Source organism: Sebastes umbrosus, chromosome 8 (genome assembly GCF_015220745.1).
Source record: "Sebastes umbrosus isolate fSebUmb1 chromosome 8, fSebUmb1.pri, whole genome shotgun sequence".
In the NCBI taxonomy this organism is placed as follows: Eukaryota; Metazoa; Chordata; class Actinopteri; order Perciformes; family Sebastidae; genus Sebastes; species Sebastes umbrosus.
In genome coordinates, this window is record NC_051276.1 from 11,913,871 (window position 1) to 11,933,993 (window position 20,123).

Consider the following 20,123-nt stretch of genomic DNA (forward strand, 5'->3'; position numbering starts at 1 on the left):
CTGATAGAATTAGATTTATTTCCTATAATCTCAAAAACATACTTCTTACTTTGCTTGCACTCTGAGAAACAAATAGATTCAACTATTATGTAAAGTCACACTGCTCTAAAAGGAGATTTGACCAGAGTGACTGTTTGGGCAACTATTCCTCCATTAAATGAATCTTGACTGGAGATCAATACAATAATTTATTTCATGGGAACTAGCATAAAATCATAATATCACACACATACACAGATGCACACACGCACGAAGCACGTGTACACACATATGCGCAGGGTCTTTGAACTAGTTTACGTGTATCCTTTTTCTTGGAATTACAACAGTATGGCATATGGCATGGACTAAGTTATCTCCCTGACTATCTTTCACAATAACACTGCATTTTGACATGATAATACAAGATCAACCAACACCCAACAGTTAGCAGGAACAGCATAGAGTACGTGGATACATTTGTACAAAAGGTATACACAAACGATACACTATAGTACGTAATTTGTCTGTTCAATATGGCAGCTACACACACACACACACACACACACACACACACCAAGTCACACATTCAGTTACTGAATGAAGCACACTCTCACTCTTTTACTTTAGTTTCATTCTGACCAAACTGGCACTCACACACCGCAGTTATAGTCGTTGTACTCGAGGACAGGAGAAACTATGTACAGGGTTTCATTCATAAAATATTGCACTTATTGGCCCATTGCATCTCACAGCAAGTGCTGTGACAATGCTTCTAAATCTGTAACACAGAGTGATATATATACACTATCTTATTATATAAATCTACATAGATAAGTCAGGACTGGCTTCATGCAATTTTCTGGATTTTTTATTCAACTATGCAACAAACAACTGACGATGCTAAAGGAATTGTTTTGGCACAAATGTTTTTTTCTATGAGTTGCAGAACTGAGAAGCTTTCTGGATTTTAAAATAAGCTAGAACTTTTATACTATATGGCAGTGGTTCCCAACCTTTTTCCTGAAGGGATCCCTTTTCTATCATTGACTAAAGTGATGACCCATGACTAAGTGTTTATGGATATTTCATATTATATTCAATGCATAACAGTAACAGTACAAAACAACACAAATAGTGGACGCAATAACTGCAGGAAGTTTGTGTAAACTAGCGAATTGGATGAATTTTAAGCAGATTATTTCCTGTGAATATTGCATCTGTTATTTCTAGGAACGTTTTTTACAATCATACATTATTAGGCTTCTTCCCCCTGACGCTTGGCCATTGTTCTGTTAGCACTTCGGTTGTTTAACAAGTTTATATCTTAAATAATATTCCAAACTTTAAAAATAACAATTTCATTTAGTTTTCTTCACAGAAATGAATGAAATGCTGAGATATAGGCCAACTGTATATATTTTTTAAAAGGTTGTCTTAAGCTGAGTTCCCACCAAGAAGTTCCTGGTAGTTTTAGTTCCGGTGTTACACCGAAATCTGTGACCACCGAAATCTGTGACCGCAGAGAGCCAGAAACACATGAGGTCACCATTTCTGATGGCTGTCGTCAGAAAATGTTTTTTAATAATTTAGTTTAGTAAGTTTTCTGTCACGTATTTGCCTCATTTATTACACAGGTACAGAGGGGTTACATTTTCTGATGACAGCCGTCAAAGATTGGCTCTCCGCGGTCACAGATTTCGGTGCAACACCGGGACTACTTTTCAGGGAAAGTCAAGAAGGCCTCGCGACCCCGAGTGAAGCTTTGGTAACCCCTAGTGGGGGTCGCGACCCCCAGTTTGGGAATCAGTGCCATATAGACTTAAGTTATCATTAGACCACTACACTGCTGTATAAGCTTCCCATTCTACACTACTGTATATCTATTATGTTTTCTAAGCAATCTCAATTTCAGGAGGGATTTAATTTTATAGCACAAACATTTTAGCATGCTGAATTAAAGAATATTTTTTTATATATATGGCTGTTTATTCCATGCCAGAGCTGATCGGTTGTTGTATATCATACTGTGACGTGTACTGAAAAGTGTGAGATTCTTATTAAATGAAATGCTGGATCATTGCTATCATATGGAGTTTAGGTTCTATCTTTAGATAAAACAGCACATATGACTGACTTTTTGGCAGCATGCTCATCGCATCAAACTATAAAGGGTCATCTTAGAGGCTAAGCACATAGAAATAGTTGCTTTTTAAGATTTACAGATATACTTATCAGAGAAATCACACATCTACAGACAGCAAAACGTGGAATAGTACTCACATCAACATTATACATACTGGATTCATTCCAAAAGTAAGCATGACAGAGGAACTTACAGAGGCCGAGTTGGAGATGCTAAAAGGCCACTTTTTTATCCAAGGTAGATGATTTTTTTAGATGACTAAGATGCACTCATTTGTGACTCACTCTCATGCAAACTCACACACACACTTACTGGAACGTACAGTCACACACTCACTACACAAAAGAAAGCCGCTACATCCTATAGTGCACTAAATCAGAGATTTGGCATCTTTAGGAGACAAAATAATCCTATAAAAGGAAAATACATACTTTACAAAAAATAAAAATTAAAGCACTCACTGACTCTGTCCCTCATTTTATAATTATTCTAGGTCTTAAAGATTTTTAAAGGTCTTAAGGATTAACTGTACATCATGACTACGGACTAGTTCCAGCCTTACCAAACATACTCGGTTTATGACCGTACTAACTAGCTGAGGAATGAGAATATGGCGTCTCTATATTTTAGATATCCTGTAATGTTACACATTTTACAATAGCCATTTGTCTGGTTATTTGCTCTTGATATAAGGTGATAAAGTTGAGAGATAATACGACGGCATCTTGTAATTCTACTACTAAACAGGGTTTGAGCTGTAGTCCAGAGAAAGCAGCACTAGCAGGAGTGAAAAGGGAGAACAAAACTCTGCACACTCTACCACCTGACAGGACCTGCGCTGCCCTCCCTTTGCTTCCCGACATCAGTCACTAACAGTTGCATCCAGGCTGCTGGAGGGGCGGAGCGCTGTCTGTGAGTTTGGCAGTGGGAGCTCCCGTGGTGGCGGCCGGATCTGTGTCCAAGCTCTCGGACATCTTGTCGCAAATTAGGTCGACGAGGCGTTCAAAGGTCTGCTTCACGTTGACGTTGTCCTTGGCGCTGGTCTCGAAGAATTCAAAACCTTGGGAAGAGGGAGAGGAAGTAACATGAGAACAGGAAGAGACAGACAGGGCTGACTGAAGCTAAGTTCACACTACACAACTTTCAAAGTTGTCAGATCGCAGTACAGTTCACACTACACAACTTGCTGTCTTGTAATCGAGAGTCTTAAAGTCGTTGTGGTTTTCACACTACATGACTGACCGGAGACATCGGGTCACACACTACGAGAAGTTTCTCAGGGAGGAATCCCGGATGAGGTCGCCAAACTACATTTTGGCTGTCTACTCTCATTGGCTTTAGCTCGTCGGATCCAGATATTTAGTATCCTAGATATCTGGAATGTGTCTGCGAGTGTCGGTGAGCCTCTCTGCTGACGTCTTTGAGCAGCTCACACATGACGCTCGAGCGCCGATGTGCGAGCGCCGATGTGCCTCCGATCTGAGGCTTTTGTCAGGGGGCTCCAAAACTGTCGGGGAGCGGAGTATCATGGCTAAAGTTGTGTAGTGTGAACTAGCTAAAGTACAATGATCATATGATAAATATCTATTATTTAATTTTTAGGAAAAGCTTTGACAGTCATTATGTCTCCGCGCCGGTGACAGCCATGGCCGGAGGTTTTATGTTTTTGGGTTTTCCCTCCGTTCGGAACATTCTCGTGAAAGCGATATCTCAGGAACACTTTGAGAGAATTTCTTCAAATTTGGCACAAACATCCGCATGGACTCAAGGATGAACTGATCAAGGTCACTGTGACCTCACAAAACATGTTTTTGGCCTTAAATCAAGAATTCATATGCTAATTATGACAATTTTACAGAAATATCTAACAGGATAAAATGATGAAGTGATGACATTTTGGACAGACATGGATGTAAACTACAACTTGACTGGTTACCGGAGGCATACAATCATGAGGCGGTAATTCTAATTGTTGCTGCTGTTGGTTGAAAACAAAGTTTCTTCTATGTAGCAGTTCTGATAATATCCCAAAAGGCAACAAAAGTACTGGAAAGTAAACAAAAAAGGCCAAGAATGTCATGCTTTCATGTCGCGATAACAATGTTATGATGATACCACCCAATCTAAGTAACATAAGGGGTGAATGTTGCTCCCAGACTTACCCAACTGCTCTGCCAGCAGCCTGCCGCTGTCCACTGAGACCACTCTCTCCTCTTCCATATCACACTTATTTCCAGCCAGCACCACCTGTGCATTATCCCACGAGTATGTCTTTATCTGGGTTGACCTGTTTGTAATCAGAAACAATTATTTATTTTAAGCATCATGGTCAAATAAATGTTATTGCTGCGTTGTCAGGATTGATTTTGTGCCACTTGTTATCGGACATTCATCCCGAAAGATGTCAGAGCGAAGGACATGATGTAAAGATCATTCGCCATTTGGACCGGTCATGAACAGCGATTACATCACCTTGCGTTTGGCATCATATAATATTTGAGTCACTGATAGCAGCAGTGAGAAAGTGGGTCAACTGCCGGTCTGTGCTGAAAATATGTAATCACTATTACTCAGATGTAGGTTATCACTTGGTATTTTCTAGCTATTTGTCATTGGTTTTTGTCATACCTCTTCATTTACATTTATATTTCAACTTTTTTATTTGCTTTTGCAAAGTGAACATAAAGACCAAGGCACATGAGTATGCAGCATGCACAGACATACACACAATTGCAAAGTAAGTGTAAATCAATAATACTAATTAGGGCTGTCAATTGATTAAAATATTTAATAGCAATTAATTGCATGATGGTACATAGTTAATCACGATTAATAGCACATTTTTTATCTGTTCAAAATATACCTTAAAGAGAGATTTGTCAAGTATTTAATACTCTTATCAACATGGGAGTTGACAAATATGCTTGCTTTATGCAAATGTATGTATATATTCCTAATTTTTTTAGTTTCATAGAAGACCAATATCTTCACTTTAGCTTTAAAACTGAGCCCGCTACAACCTAAAAATCACAAGTTGCGTATTAAGAAATTAATGGCGTTAAAACAAATTTGCGTCAATGCATTATTATTGCCTTAACTCTGACAGCCCTAATACTAATATTAAAATCAATGACAGCAGCAACAACACAAAAAAACTAGAGAACAAACAAAAAAATAAAATATAAAATAAAATTATACAAAAATATATATATAAATAAGTACATTTGATAAATAATAACAATAAAAAATAATAGAGATTGTTCCTTTAGATTTCTTCTTTGGTTCCTGCTAACTTCTGATTGGTAAACTATTATTTGTACGTGCTACAAACAGCCTGCTGGACATTGTAGCTACACGGGGCATTAATTAAGCCAGGAAATTGATTTACATCCCAGATAGGACAAATAGGCACTGCCTGTATCATATACACTGTATGCATGTATGTATTACTGTATGACATAACTTGCATTGTGAGCCATGTCAAATATTCCTGTCTGCGTGATAACAATGACGTTCACATTCACAGGAAATTTACTGTGAACCCGAGAGGTGCTTGTACCGTTCTAACCTTCAAACACATTTTTGGAGAAGGCATTTAGGGAACAAATATCTCCTGTGGTGTTGCAGTCTGACTGAAAGTAGGGCAGCAAAAACACCACAGGCTGAAAACAGTAGAGAAAGAGCCAGTAAGAAAGAGATGAAGAAACAACGAGTCAGAGAGAGAGAGAGAGAGAGAGCAGCATGATGTTGGCACTCCTCCTCTCTCTCTGTCCAGTTCTGACTTGCTGTAGCGGTTCAGATGTGGGTCACTTTGAAGCCAACTGCTGATAATGTTCACTGAGAGAAAAACATTTATGTTTGTATCAAGTCTAACAGAGCTTCATATGCAGGCTATAAAAGGTCTGTATTTACCAGTTAGCCTCTGGAGAACAGAGGACATATGGAAAATGGAAAATAAATGCTTTGAGATGGTTGCTGTAATAAAATAGTATATTTGTGTATAGCATAATCCATTTGCATGATTTCTTGCATTTTGCATGAAGTCCTACATTAGATGTCAGCCTTACAATATTTTGTCTCTGTCACGGGCAGGAAATGAGCACGTCACCAGCTTAACTCAGCCACAGTCGGGGAAGGAGCCGTTGTCATGGCAACCTCCTTTTTTTTTCCCTACAACCTTGTCACAAGGAACAAGGGAAAGAGAAAGTGGAATTAAAGCCTGTGGCAAAGGCAAAAAAAGAAGAATACTCTGGTTATATGAAGGATAGAAGAGAGAGCCTCTTCACTTGTATAGCTGGTGTCTAGTATACGTATACGCTCGCAGGTAACTCGCTGCCAGTGACACACTTGGCTCCATTAATTAAGAAACCCATCACAGACGGTGCTCAGACTGCAGTATCCATCAAAGTGTCAGACAGGCCTTAAAAGAATAATAGGTGTGTCTGGCGCCGACCTCTCTTAACAAGGAAGCCCTGTTTTTGTTAATGACTGGAAATCTATTTCCATACAAATCATCAGGCTGATAACGTGGAGCATTTCAACATAATTCATGCTAATAATAGTGCAGCATCCCAGTTTAAACATCACATCCAAAATTAAATATGTGCTCATTTTAAATGCAGCTGCTTTAACCATGCTTCCTAATGCAGCTGTCAAGTGCTGCTAGCTAAGTGATGAGGAACAAGTAGACACTGGCCTTAATACTGATTGTCATAGTCCTACTATGTGTGCAAGCCATGTGGCATGCAGGTCAAGTGTCATCTGCAAAAATAGCATCGTCTACAAAGGTGCCTTAAGGCTTACCTAGCATGAGAACCACGGGCCTCATGAAACATGAGCTTATAAAATGTTATATTATATATTTGCACCACCACTGCCATGAACAATATTGGGCCAGGGAATTAACAGAGGTTTCCTGTGCATAGCTACGATGATCAGTGCACTCAGTCCCGGCCAGAGGAAAGTAATTAACCGGGCATTTGGTTTTCATGGGCCAAATGTCAGGCAATCAGACATTTTTGGGGATTTTTTTAATGCAACAACAGATTCATGTTGAATAGTTCAATATTATGTAGGTTTATATGTTAAAAGACTACCATGAAATTATATGTGCATGTACTATAGGCCTATATTTTAATGATGATACTTAAAATTTGGTTCAGTCAATATGAATTTATTGAGACCCGATAGTGCAGCTTATTATTTATAAGAAAAGTATGCTAAAGTTGTGTAGTCTCACCCCACTATTAAACCTTAGAGTTCATACACAAACAGTTTGAGGCCTAAATCAGTTGTTACTGTAAGTCACTAACCCTGTCACGATGTTGCTGCTTTAGTAACGGCGCTGTCACTGACAGTTGCATGATCAGCACCGTGGACAGCACTACATATCGAACAAGCAAGACTACAGCGTGAAGCTCGGGGGACATTTTATTCTACTCTCTCACAAATCTATTACTCGATATTAACACTGAAGAAGACCCAATATTTTTAACCACCTAAAAGCTGGAAGACAATTCAGGAAAACAACTTACACAAAAATGATACGAATAATATGATTGTGGTCTACTTACTTACACTTACCAGGAGAAACTGTATACTGTATAGCCGGTTTTATACCAGGTTTTATACCAGTTATTTGCTTGTGATGTTTGCAGGTTTTTAATTGAAAAGGCCGATCTTATTGTGTTGCCGCTGTGCACACTTGGCTGATAACCTAGCTTTGTCTTGACTTATTGTTGAAGTATTGTCTTAAATAATTTTCCTATTCTGTTTACTGATTTTACTCCATTTACTATTTGTCGCTGTCCACTAACGGGGGATTCTGAATTAATGTTGCCGTATTGTGATGGGAGTTAAGGGCTTCCAAAATGTCCGTAGCCCAAAGCCCCAGGGTCTAAAGTAATATTAAAGGTGCTCAATAAGAAATTCATAGCATTTCTTTTGCCTCCACACGGCTCTCAACATGGCGATGGCTGAGCCGGTGGCGTGCAGCTAACGATGCCAACAGCGCTAACAGTGTAAACGACAGCAACAGTACTGACAGAGCTAACAGTTAGCTAACAGTTGGCTCTGTCAGCACTGTTGCCGTCGTTTGCACTGCTGACAGAGCTAACAGTGTTGACCTGGGGGGAACTGGAGAATGGGAGCTACGCTTCCGCGCTGACGCCTTTTTATCAGCTGTAACCGCCGTACGAGAGCAGTGCAGAGCGGCGGCTGTGAGCAAGCCAGTGGGGCACGCTCACATGCACAAACATGCACTAAAAGGCACGCACGGCTGGCCTGGCTTTGTCAACAAAGCACAGAAAAGCTCTGATTACAACACACACAGAGGGGGAGCGACTTCATTCTCTACTCAGGGAGACATTACTCCTCTATATCTTTACATAGCCAATAGATGTTTGCTGCTATATTCATGCTCTGGATATTGTAGAGAACCATCTCTATATCAAGTCTGTTTGAGTCATATCGCCATTTCCTTACAGCTGAAACAGTAACATCATGAGAATATTACTACGATGATTCAAAAATCTTTCCTCTCAAAAAAAAATCTCACTGTATGCTCCCAAAATCTCTTTGGGCTGGCAGACAGAGATAACCACAGGACAGCAGGGTGTAAATAAAATGGAAAATTACAGTTTATCACCACAACAGCTGTGGAGAGTCGGGGTGTAAGGAGAAACATCAGCAAAATGTACAAATCAAAATGCACATATATCTCTGACTGGCAGTGCTGAGATTCCTCCGTGTTTCACCAAAGCTTCCTACTGTAGCTGTTGTGCTGCACTGTTTGTGCTGATGACAACATGCTAGTTTCTAGAGCAAGAATTCTAACCCATAAACCTGGTTTCTGCAGCCAATCGGACGTTGCCTTCCAAGTCCTGTTTTAGACATGAATGCATCATCATAAATCACTGACATTTGGGCTTGGCTCAGAGTTGGTCCTCAGCCTGCAGACGCTCGTGTGACTCATGAATGGATGAGAGCCATGACCTTGACAAGTTTCCCCTAGATCGCCAAGCCTGACAAAGATGCACGCATGTATACTACATAACAAGACTGCCACATATCAGAGAGAGGGAAACGTACTGTAGCTGTTAGATCGGGAGGGTAAACTGTTTGCAGATTTGTCTTGTAAAAAGGAAAAACCATGTACAAAGCTGAGCGTGCAGGATATTAAATGACTGCATTACAGCGACAAACAGGAAGTCCTTTTGTTGTGATGATCTGATGCTCATAACATTACAATATTTATTTATTTACCCAGAATCCCCATTATTTGCTACCACTACTCTTCCTGGGATCCGTACAAAAACACTACATCACAATTTAAAAACAAATATGTAATTAAAATCCAAAGCAAAAAAAGGGAACAAAAGAAAAACAAACAAATTTCAACAAAAACAATTAAATTAGGGCTGCCAAAGTTAATGTGATAACGCGTTGATGCAAATTTGTTTTAACGCCACTAATTTCTTTAACACATTAATGCAATCGATCTTTCAGAGGTTATAGCGCCTCAGTTTTAAAGCAAGAGTGAAGATACTGGTATCATGTGAAACTATCAAACCTAAGGAATATATTAGCACCAACCATGTCATACTAGCTTGTCACCAAGGAGGTTAGATAATGTTCCAAACTTAAGTTACATTTTGTGAGGAAAAACTGGCATGGCCATTTTCAAAGAGATTTTTTGACCTCTGACCTCAAGATATGTGAATGAAAATGGGTTCTATGGGTACCCATGAGTCTCCCCTTTACAGACATGCCCACTTTATGATAATCACATGCAGTTTTCAGCTAGTCATAGTCACACTGACAGCTGTTGTTGCCTGTTGGGCTTGAGTTTGCCATGATATAATTTGAGTATTTTGTGTGATTACTTTTAACCCCGATTAAATATTTTAATCCTTTGACAGCCCTAAAATAAATAAATCAACAACAATAAAACTACCAATGACAATTATAACAAAGTAACCAAAAGTCAAAAAGGGATTAAAAAAATGAAAAAACAAGCACACTACTAGAAACAATAAATCAACAACAATAAAACTGCTAATTACAATAATACAAACAAATGACAAGTAAAAAATTTCACAAAAAACAAAAGAAAAACCAGCAAACTACAAAAAAAATGCTAAACAATCAAAATACTAATGGCAATAACAACAAGGAACCACACCATAAAAACATTCAATACAGCTCAAAAACAACAGCGCAGCGCCATTAAGAAACAGCGTATATAGTTGCAAAAATAAACCAAGAAAATGTCTCATTAATGATCATATAGTCAGATATTATGTCTCAAAAAGTGTTGTTTATGGAGAGGGGCTGGTGTTCTGTGCCAGACAGTTTGACATAATATTTCCCTAATATAACCATGAGAGATGACATCTACATACAAAAATGGTCAAAATCAGACCAACATCGACTCACCAGTCCTGCACGGCGCCGAAGGACTCCTCGTTGGTGATGTCGTACATTAGGATGAAGCCCATGGCCCCGCGGTAGTAGGCAGTGGTGATGGTCCTGTAGCGCTCCTGGCCTGCTGTGTCCTACACACAGACAACATGATTTAGCACTGATGTAAGCCAGCTGACTGATATTAACAGTGTCAGGCTCAGCAACACTGACATGACCCTGCACAGCACACATACAGGCAAATGAGAAGCCATGTACATAATTAATCTGCAGCTATTTATACATACTGACGGATTCATCTGAGCACAATTTAGGATCTACATTTTTACATTGACTTATGGCTACAATTGCTGTGTTTGTGATGTGGAAGTAATCATTATGCGAACCGCTACAATGGCTTTGCATTGATAAGATGACAAAAACAGCGATTCAGTTTTGGCTGATGTGATTGATTCTTTCCTGTCCTCGATAAAATGTGAAACACTCGGCGGTGCAGTATTCACAGCGTGCATTTCTTAGAGATTTCAACATTGGGAAACTGCTTGCTGTTCGTGATAAGGCTGAACAAATTGCTCAAAGGCAAAGCGAGCAAGTGATTACACAGCATTCGAGGAGTAGTACATTGTACACACAGATTGCCCTGGAAACAAGCGCCCACTGCAGCCTTTGCTACAAGATGTCAATGAAAATGCTAATGGCTCCCCAACACAGACAGATGAAGCTCTTCTCTAGTGAGTGTGTCCATGAGGGAAGGAAGAGAAATGAGAGCTCAGGAAAATTTGTTGTCTTATTATACGTTACATAACGAATCCCAATGATGTCCCTCCTGTTTCTACTGTATGTTTACTGCCCTGTTGTTCCACCCACAACAAATGTGTTTTGCAGGCTTCTGTGAATCATGATGGAGCACTTCTGGCTGCTCCACTTGGCTCTGGTTAAGCAGAAGCTTGACAGGCAGCACTGCGTTGTATTTGCCAGTGTGGCTTTGCTTTCTGTCAGTCTGCACATGGCTGCAACAGTGTGCCTGTTATAGCCAGAGGACAGCTCTGACCTTCACTCCACAGAGACAGAGCTCACAGCACACACACACACCACAGCTAGGACCTTTTGTCGGTTTACAATAACACCAAAGATGCATGTGAATGTCAGCAGCTAGTGTGTGTTGCATAGATAGTTTGTGGAGTGAACAACATAAAAGAACGAAGGATATGCTTCATTGATTTCTTTTTACTCTTACTGTGGATGTACCGAGTCATGATACATTATGTACAAGTTATCTAAATGTTGTGTAAACCTCTTTCCTCTTAGGCTTAGACATTTCAGTATCCTATTGATTCTTGTCCTAGTGCTATATAATGACCTTTGCATTTCCAGGCTATTTCAGTGAGGCGGTTCTCAGTTAAAACGGCCGAGCAGGACAAGAAAAAAAATGCTGAGTCCCGTGAATTGGAGCTCCTTCGCCTGTAGTCTGCAGCTCGCCAGAAATCAATCCAAGAAGCTGACTGCCTCAAGTGGAGAGAGGCAGCGAGCGGAGGCCGACACACGCCTTAACTCCTCTTCATTCACTAAAGTGGGTTTCAGTTTTTCACAAGGTTCATCTTGGCAAAGCTCGGGCGATGCGCTTCTCTCACTTCAGCCTAATACGACAACAGGGACGTCTGTGATGCATTTTGACGCTTTTATCTCTCAGCAGATTAATGGTGCGACGGCCACAACGACACCTGCCAACAGCTATCACCTTAAACGGCCACTTACTGTAAGTCTCAGCTCTCTTTTGAGTGCAATTTAAAAAGACAGTCCAATTAATTGGATGCAAGGTTTTTTTTTTAATCTCTGAATATGCTTGTCTTTGCTAATGATGAAAACACATTATCTCGATTAGCCAGTCATCTGACTGTTCAAATCTAGTTTCACATCCTGCCAGAGAGCTTCTTCTTTGTCTCTTTATCTGATTAGCAAACACCAAATGTCAGGGGGTGGCTAATTGCTGCAAAAGACACCTGTTATGACAAAAGAGAGCAAAACCTCTGAAGGAGAGTTGCCATTTGGTGAAGCACACAAAAGAAATAGAGAGAAAGAGAGGAACTCTCACATATCTATCCCCTCAGAGGTATTACAACACAATCTGCTTCAATAGCTCAGATGAACTCCTAATTAAACAGCCGCAGACCTTCTTCAGTTTCCCACACATTCAGATGAAGGTGTTGCTTCTGTGTTCCTCCCCGCTGTGTGCCAAACTAACACTTACTAGTCTCCTGTCAGTAATGTTGAGACTTCCATCTGTCTCCATGCTTACATGGTGGAGTGTTAAACCAGGAAAACACAATACAGTCTCTCCTGAAGCTTTCTGCAATTAATTAAACATCTAGCTGATGTGCCAGATGTTTTTAAGGTCCACAAACATGTAACATTTCAGGGGATCTATTAGCAGAAAAATGGAATATAATATTCATAACTATGTGTTCATTAGTGTATAATCACCCGAAACTAAGAATTGTTGTGTTTTCGTTAGCTTAGAATGAGTCCTTCATATCTACAAAGGGAGCAGGTCCTCTTCATGGAGTCCGCTATGTTGCTCCGCCATGTTTCTACAGTAGCCCAGAATGGACAAACCAAACACTGGCTCTAGAGAGAGCCTTTCACGTTTTTACGTTACCTGAAGGCCACCGTAGTTCTCCAACACGCCTGTGAAACTGCGGTAATGTGAGCCACAGATTGCAAAACCGTGGTACCGCCAGCCGCCATCTGACTTCTGTTGCTCCTAAAGCAGTGTTATTATGGTAATGATGGCCTCTGAGCGTGGCGAACGGTGTTACCACTGTTTTGCACTCAGCGGCTCACATTGTCGCAGTCTTGGAAAGGGAGGAATGAACGGAGGGACACTCGGTTGCCATCTGCAACCACAACACTAGATGTAGCCAAATCCTACACACTGTACCTGTAAGTCTAAGAATTAAAAAACGAAATTCATACACTTATAAAATGGCTTAGTTAAATGGAGAAAAATATCACTTTATGAGTGAAATTGTCCTTTTTGTGTAAACTGATCTTTTAAAAGAATGCTTGCGATGACATCAAAGTCCTCTATTCATGTTTATACACATACCAGTACCAAATAGGATTAGCTTCAAATATAGATTCTATACTTTGACTGAAGTATATATAACATAATGCAAACAACAAGAATGAAAAGGGGAAGCGTGTCCAAAGCATATCAAGCAAGCATGATCTGTCCTGACTAAAATTGAATTAATGAATAGGTGAGCCTGTATGTGTGTGTGTGCTGGACTTTGTTTTTCTACGGCCAGGCATACAGCCACCATGTCACAACCTGTCACAGGCCTTGAAACATATTGATCTGCAGAGAAAGATATGGTCAGTGGTCAGGAGAGAGGGAGCTTTGGGCAGAGATTGACATCCTTTTACAGACAGGAGTCACTCTGCGTGAGCACAAAGCCGGAGAGAAGCGAGGGGGCAGGGCATCTCTGAAGAGCCCCTGCCCCCTTAGAGCTGAGGTACAGTAGTCCTCTAGGAGACCTTGGAGGACAACACAGAGCAGATTTCCCTCCACACATTGTTTCTGATTTAACTGAATTAAATGGAAATGTGTGCATGGTTGGCATGACAGAAGAAACTGTGATATGAAAGGAAAACCACAGTTACGGCTTGTTGTACTTTGCTGCTTTGTATAGAAATCTGTTTTCTTCAAATCCTGTATAGAGTTTGGCTTCTAAAATAGAAGGATTAATAAGGAAATAGCAGGCTCTTCAAGTGTTAACAGCAAATAAGTAAGCAATCATCTTGTGTTGACCAGCAAGATAAGCAGAAATAGCGTATCTTTGATCGCTATATCCCGCTGGTTTCGTCTGGTTTCGTCAGAAATCAAACATTTTGTGACTCACCACCACTAAATGTTTAATGCCTGGATGGTGTTAATATTTCATACCCAGATCTGCAGTTTGATCCTCTTGTCGTTCTTGTACACCGTCTTTACTTTGAAGTCGATGCCCACCGTGCTGACGAAGGCCGAGGTGAAGGCGTCGTCGGCGTAGCGGAACAGGAAGGACGTCTTGCCCACGCTGCTGTTGCCGATGATCAGCAGCTTGAACATGTAGTCAAAGTTTTGGTCCCCTCCCTCCCCCTTCCCTTTCGCATCCTGAGTGGCAGCCATCTGCAAAGACACAAAAAAACAAAAGAGATGCTGAAAAGAATTCATTAAGAGCTTCACCTTGAAGCTTTTTAGAGCTGTGACGCACAGAAGAAGAGCCTGATTATCTGTTTTTTTTCAGTTTACTCTATAGATGTTGAGTCCTGTATACGAGCTGATGGCTGTACAGACCACAGATCAGAGGTGACAGAAGGCTGTGTCAGGCAAACCAGCAGGACCAGCACAGCAAGCTGTTGTATTGATGAGTATTAGATAACCAGAGATTTAAACAGCTGACTTTGCCTTCTCTAAAGCCATCCTTTTAATGAAACTAAAGGATTATTATAATTACCGTTAAAGAGCTCATAAATACAATTAAGATGCAGTAGGGGGAAAAAACAAGTTTACATCCCAGTTTAAATTGAACTATTAACAGTTTGGATTTTACATTTGAAAAGCTTTTCTACTAGAAATGCAATACAAAATTCACCAGCCATTACACATTCTTCTATATTAAAACCATATTATAGCCAATACACGTTATCTTTCACCATCTATACCGAGCATGTATCTCCATGCAAACCTGTCAGCAGTCAACGACCCTAAGAGGACATGAATACTATACGAGCAGGATGTCAGGAGCACAGTCATCTTTGCTCTCCAAGGTGAATGTTTTTGACAAAGCCACTGCGCTTCTATGCCAAACAATATGGTCAGCCGAGCTCTCCTCCTTGTTAGAGCCAGTTATAAAAGATGCCGGACCTCCATCCTGCACATCCTGCACCGGGTTTCTGCTCGCTTCCGTGTAGAAAGAAGAAAAAAAAACACCACCGAGGCAGTATTTTGCAAAGACACCGCTTTCACAATCTCAGTGCAATGCTGCACAATAAAAGCAGCTATCATCTGATATAGGGAACATTTGAGATGCATGCCAGCTAATGCTAATCGAGCAAATTCTGGGTACAGGAGGTCATTTTTATGTATTAATGAAATTCTTCCACATAAAACTATTAATAAATACAAAACGCGTTGAGGACATTGTGTGAACCAACCTGTTTTGAAGGCCTCGGCTCTATCTGGGTCTGCTGCCCCTGATCTGCAGAATACCGTGTTTTTCTATTAGTGTCTAATGCAGGCGGTGATTCTCTCTCTCTCTCTCTCTCTCTCTCTCGCTCGCTCTCTCTCTCTCGCTCGCTCTCTCAGTTTCAGCACCTGGGAGCTGTCCTCTCTTACTGTGGCACGCGCCCCTGCTCTGTGCTGAGAGCTGCTCGCGTGAGATGAGCACGAGCAGAAAGGAAAGGAAAGGAAAGTGCGTGTCATGCGTTATCTTTGACGTCACCGAGAGAGGGGTCAACAGGGTGGGGGTTGTAGTTTTTGCGCAAAAGGCGGAGAAAAGCGGCGTCAAAAGTGGAGATTGCTGGACTACATTACCCAGCATGCATGCAGCGTCACACATCCGTCAGCAGCTGATTTACAGTGAAAAAGCTTTTTAGTTCATTCTTTATTAAAGCGTCAGGCATCGCATACAGACGCTCCCATCATGCTAAGAGAAAAACTACAATAAAACCTATTCAGCCTCTCACAGGTCCATCTGTATGATTCAATGAAGCTCTCTCTCCATATAGCTTTATAATAAAATCATGCATCTTACCTTCCCATACAAGTCCATTTTGCATCTGTTTTTTTTTTTATTCCCTCCAGTAGCCAGCTCTATAATGAACTCCCAGCTGGACAGTATTTTTTTTTTTTCCAGAGAGCTAATATAATGGCCTCTCGTTTTGCGTCACTCTGGTCGGTCTTGTTGCTCCCTCCCATGCAGCTCCGCTTCACAGAACAAGCGGCTGAGTAAATAAGGGCTGATGAATATTATTATTGTGGGCCTTTCAATGGGAGCAAGTGAGGCGGAAGTGGAAAAAAAAGGGCATCTTTACAATTGTAATCACACCGGCCCTCTTTTATAGGCTCATTGCAACACCTGCACTACTTAATTTGCAGCAACCTTGAGGCCACTTTCCTTAAATGATAAAAAGCAATTTTGTTTTGTGAATGATGAATGTAAGATGGTTAAATTAAAGTGGCAGTAGGCAGTATATTTTTTTGCATCATTGGGGAAAAATTCCATAATAACCTTTCAGCATATTGTAATTCAAGTGTTCTGAGAGAGAACTAGACTTCTGCACCTCTTCATGGCTCTGTTTTCAGGCTTTAAAAAGTCTAGCCCATGACGGGAGACTTTGGCCAATCACAGGTCAATTCAGAGAGAGAGAGAGCGTTCCTATTGGCTGTTCATTTAATGGGGGCAGCAGTCAATCACTTGCAAATTCCTACCAAACGGTCAAACTAGGCAGCGCTGATCATATACAAATCAATATTGTGTTACTGTAATGCCTATTTCTCACCTCAAATGTTTTCTAGAAACATCTTGTAGTGTACTGTTTAGCTGTAAAATGAGAAGGTTTGCTCCAGCTGGCGGTGCTTGGCGTTTCCTCAGCAGATCTCAACATGGCTGCCGGGTCACAAACCTTCTCATTTTACAGCTAAACAGTACACTACAAGATGATTCTGAAAACATTTTAGGCGAGAAATACGCATTACAGTAACAGATTATTGATTCATATTTGATCAGAGCTGCCTAGTTTGACTGTTTGATCGGAGTTTGCAAGTGATTGACAGCTGCTCAGAGACAGCAGACTCAAGCTCGGTTCGGATTGGTTGTTTTCCTCTGGTCTGTGGAATCTTGCAGATGCCAGTAGGAGCACCGGAGGACACAGAGGCACATGATTTTTTTTTCATATTACCGGTCTCATGCACTACTGTCAGGATATAGTGACCGTTTTATAGAAATCACTTTTTTTTAATCATATTTGCTCCATTTCTGCAGTTTTAATCAAATCACTTGATAATGTATCACACCATTTTTTTAAATTCACATGCATTTTCATCACCTCCATTTCTATCAATTCATTTTTATGTCACCTCCACCCCTCCTAAAACTGTACCACTGTCACAAAGAGGTGATGATCAGTTATTCTTCTGTGAGCGTCTGCAGTCTTTAAATAACCATCTCCTGTTACTCAGCTCACACCTGCAGCCGACACTGCTTATAATAGTCCACCGCAGTCACACAGACACAACAAACAGACATTACATAAGCGTGGACTACAACTCGAATACAGATCCCAGTGGCTCTAGCTGTCAGGAGTCTTGTATCGGCCAGTGAGCAGACATTTGATAGGTTGTGTATGAAGTTATAGGGCGGGATGAGTTGCTTTGGCTGGAAGGTCTGTGTGTGTGCTGGCTGCTCATTGGCTGGAGGGTCTGTGTGTGTGCAGGCTGCTCATTGTGCAGCAGCAGCAGCAGGTTGGGTCAGGTAGGCTGCACAAACATGCTGCTTCCACAGATTTACATTGTTTGTTGTTGAACTTCACACATGTGTCAAAGCTGTCTGTTACATATGTGTGTATCTCACTCCAAAGTAGGTCAAATATTCATTCCCTCGTTTACTGCTGAATGTTTTGCACTGATTTCATCCAAAATCATAAATATCTGTTGCCGTATTTGGAAAGCTGCTTTGGTTTACTGGGGTGGAGCTCCTCTTCTCCTCTGCGAGTATTTAACAAACAGAGCTGTCGTTTCACACAGTGTTTCAATACATGATTTAAGTGTGGTAAACAAAACTTTTCTAGAAGGTTTCCACATGTGTAAAAGGCCACTGTGGCACCATCTGCTGTTGGAAAACATGAGCTGGTGATATTTCTGTCCTGGCAGCTCTCATATAGGATATGATAGGCTGCCCTGTGGTAATGATTAACAACGCAATATTGGCATAAATTCAATTTACTGTTGCTTTATTTAAGCCTACTGAACTCTTGATACTGAGGTGAGCAGTATCTGTTTACAAAGGGAGATTTGGCGGTTATTTTTATCCTGATCAACCTTACACTAATCTTAATGTCACCGCTTTCCAAATGAAATTCAACGGCTTGAGATATCCAGATGATAAATGTTTTTACAGATTTAATTATTACATAAAATTAATGGAGATTATATTGTTTAATTATAACAATAAATTGTTATAATTAAACAATATAATTGTTTAATTATATTGTTTAGGCCCTTTTGGTGCCTATAAGATGAAATTTGGATTTGGAGCCCCCGGTGTCACTCTAGGGTTAGTTTTGGGGTTCAACATCCCCAACCCTAACCATAGTCCCATAAAGCCACAACACACATCAGATATCACAATGGTTTTAAGACAAAAATTAAGTCATCATAATAACTGTATTTATTATAATATAAATAAACAGTTGGTCCCTGATATTGTTGGCTTAAAAGTGTTCAGTCAGTTTCACTACAATTTACACTTTTATTAACAAATAAGTGCAGCCGGGGAGATGAAAAAGTGTGAGAAGGCCTGATAACTGGTCCCCATTCTGAATCCCACCTATTAATCTCTGATTGGTTGACTGTTTCTCCCAACCAAATGAGCACAACACAATTATCACAAAAATAAAACAAATGTAAATGATCACTATCAAAAATGTTTCTGTTATGCCTTTAAAAAAAAAAGAAGAATATCTGATGATATATAATTATCTGAGTATATCGGTGTTGACCTCAATAATCCAGTATCAGTCGCTAGGGCTGCAACTAACGATTATTTTCATTGTCGATTAATCTGTTGATTATTTTCTTGATTAATCGATTAGTTGTTTGGTCTATAAAATGTCAGAAAATGGTGAAAAATGGCGATCAGTGTTTCCCAAAGCCCAAGATGACGTCCTGAAATGTCTTGTTTTGTCCACAACTCAAAGATATTCAGTTTACTGTCATAGAGGAGTAAAGAAACCAGAAAATATTTTCTTAAAAAATTAGTCAAACCGAGTAATCGATTATCAAAATAGTAGTCGATTAATTTAATAGTTGACAAATAATCGATTAATCTGCAGCTCTAAGTATATTATTGAGTTAATTTCCTTACAGAAAGCCTTTTCTAGGCTGCAGTAATCTCTCCTCTCATTTACTGTATTTGTAACCATACTGATGACAGTTTGCAATGGAGGACCCCATTGAGGTGACTGTGCAGGACTATGGCCGGGTGCGTCCCACCAGCAGACCCCATCCCATCCTCTCGGCCTGTCTTGGCGCTCTGCTCACAGGCCTGTATGGAGTATGGAGCCTGTTTGCTCTGCCTGGATTTCGTAAAATCCCCTTGAACCTCAAGGTGCTTGAGATTTCCCTTCTCTGTTTTCACCTGCCTGCTTGGCTTTCTTCCCACCAAATGCTGCATGTTTGCGTGAAAGCTGAGACAGAACATAACGTGCACAGTAACAATAATTTGCTTATTTGGAGCAAAGTGCTCCGTGCGAGCAAGAAGCAAATGGTAGGTCTATAACCATCATTATGTTTTATGGAGAACTGCACCGATTTCTA

The 20,123-nt window shown here is 40.4% G+C and overlaps 2 protein-coding genes and 1 long non-coding RNA gene across 6 annotated transcripts in view; 1 reads left to right on the plus strand and 2 right to left on the minus strand.

Moving 5' to 3' along the window:
* LOC119492744 overlaps positions 1-20,123 on the minus strand; it is a 25,603-nt gene continuing 5,480 nt past the window's right edge. Inside the window, exon 3 of the long non-coding RNA XR_005207848.1 lies at positions 1-1,255. This is a non-coding gene — a long non-coding RNA (uncharacterized LOC119492744). The remainder of the gene's footprint in view (positions 1,256-20,123) is intronic.
* On the minus strand, positions 2-16,374 carry rab3c (RAB3C, member RAS oncogene family). Of its 2 annotated transcripts, none has more exons than XM_037777447.1 (5): positions 16,342-16,374; positions 14,490-14,714; positions 10,559-10,677; positions 4,285-4,409; positions 2-3,182 (listed from the first exon to the last, which is right to left on the minus strand). In XM_037777447.1, exons 1-5 carry the CDS (start codon positions 16,357-16,359, stop codon positions 2,992-2,994), a joined length of 678 nt encoding a protein of 225 aa, XP_037633375.1. In that variant the 5' UTR covers positions 16,360-16,374; the 3' UTR covers positions 2-2,991. The 2 variants fall into 2 exon arrangements, with proteins under 2 accessions (XP_037633375.1, XP_037633376.1); XM_037777448.1 differs by lacking the exon at positions 16,342-16,374 and adding an exon at positions 15,743-15,907.
* The window catches only part of si:dkey-190g11.3 (uncharacterized protein LOC567059 homolog), a 3,729-nt gene continuing 1,611 nt past the window's right edge, over positions 18,006-20,123 (plus strand). Inside the window, exons 1-2 of one of the 3 annotated variants that reach the window (XM_037777445.1) lie at positions 18,006-18,060; positions 19,741-19,914. In XM_037777445.1, coding sequence (XP_037633373.1) covers positions 19,747-19,914 — 168 coding nt within the window. In that variant the 5' untranslated portion in view covers positions 18,006-18,060; positions 19,741-19,746. Of the gene's footprint in view, positions 18,170-19,740; positions 19,915-20,123 lie in introns of all 3 variants that reach the window. The other 2 variants (XM_037777444.1, XM_037777446.1) reach the window with 2 other exon arrangements.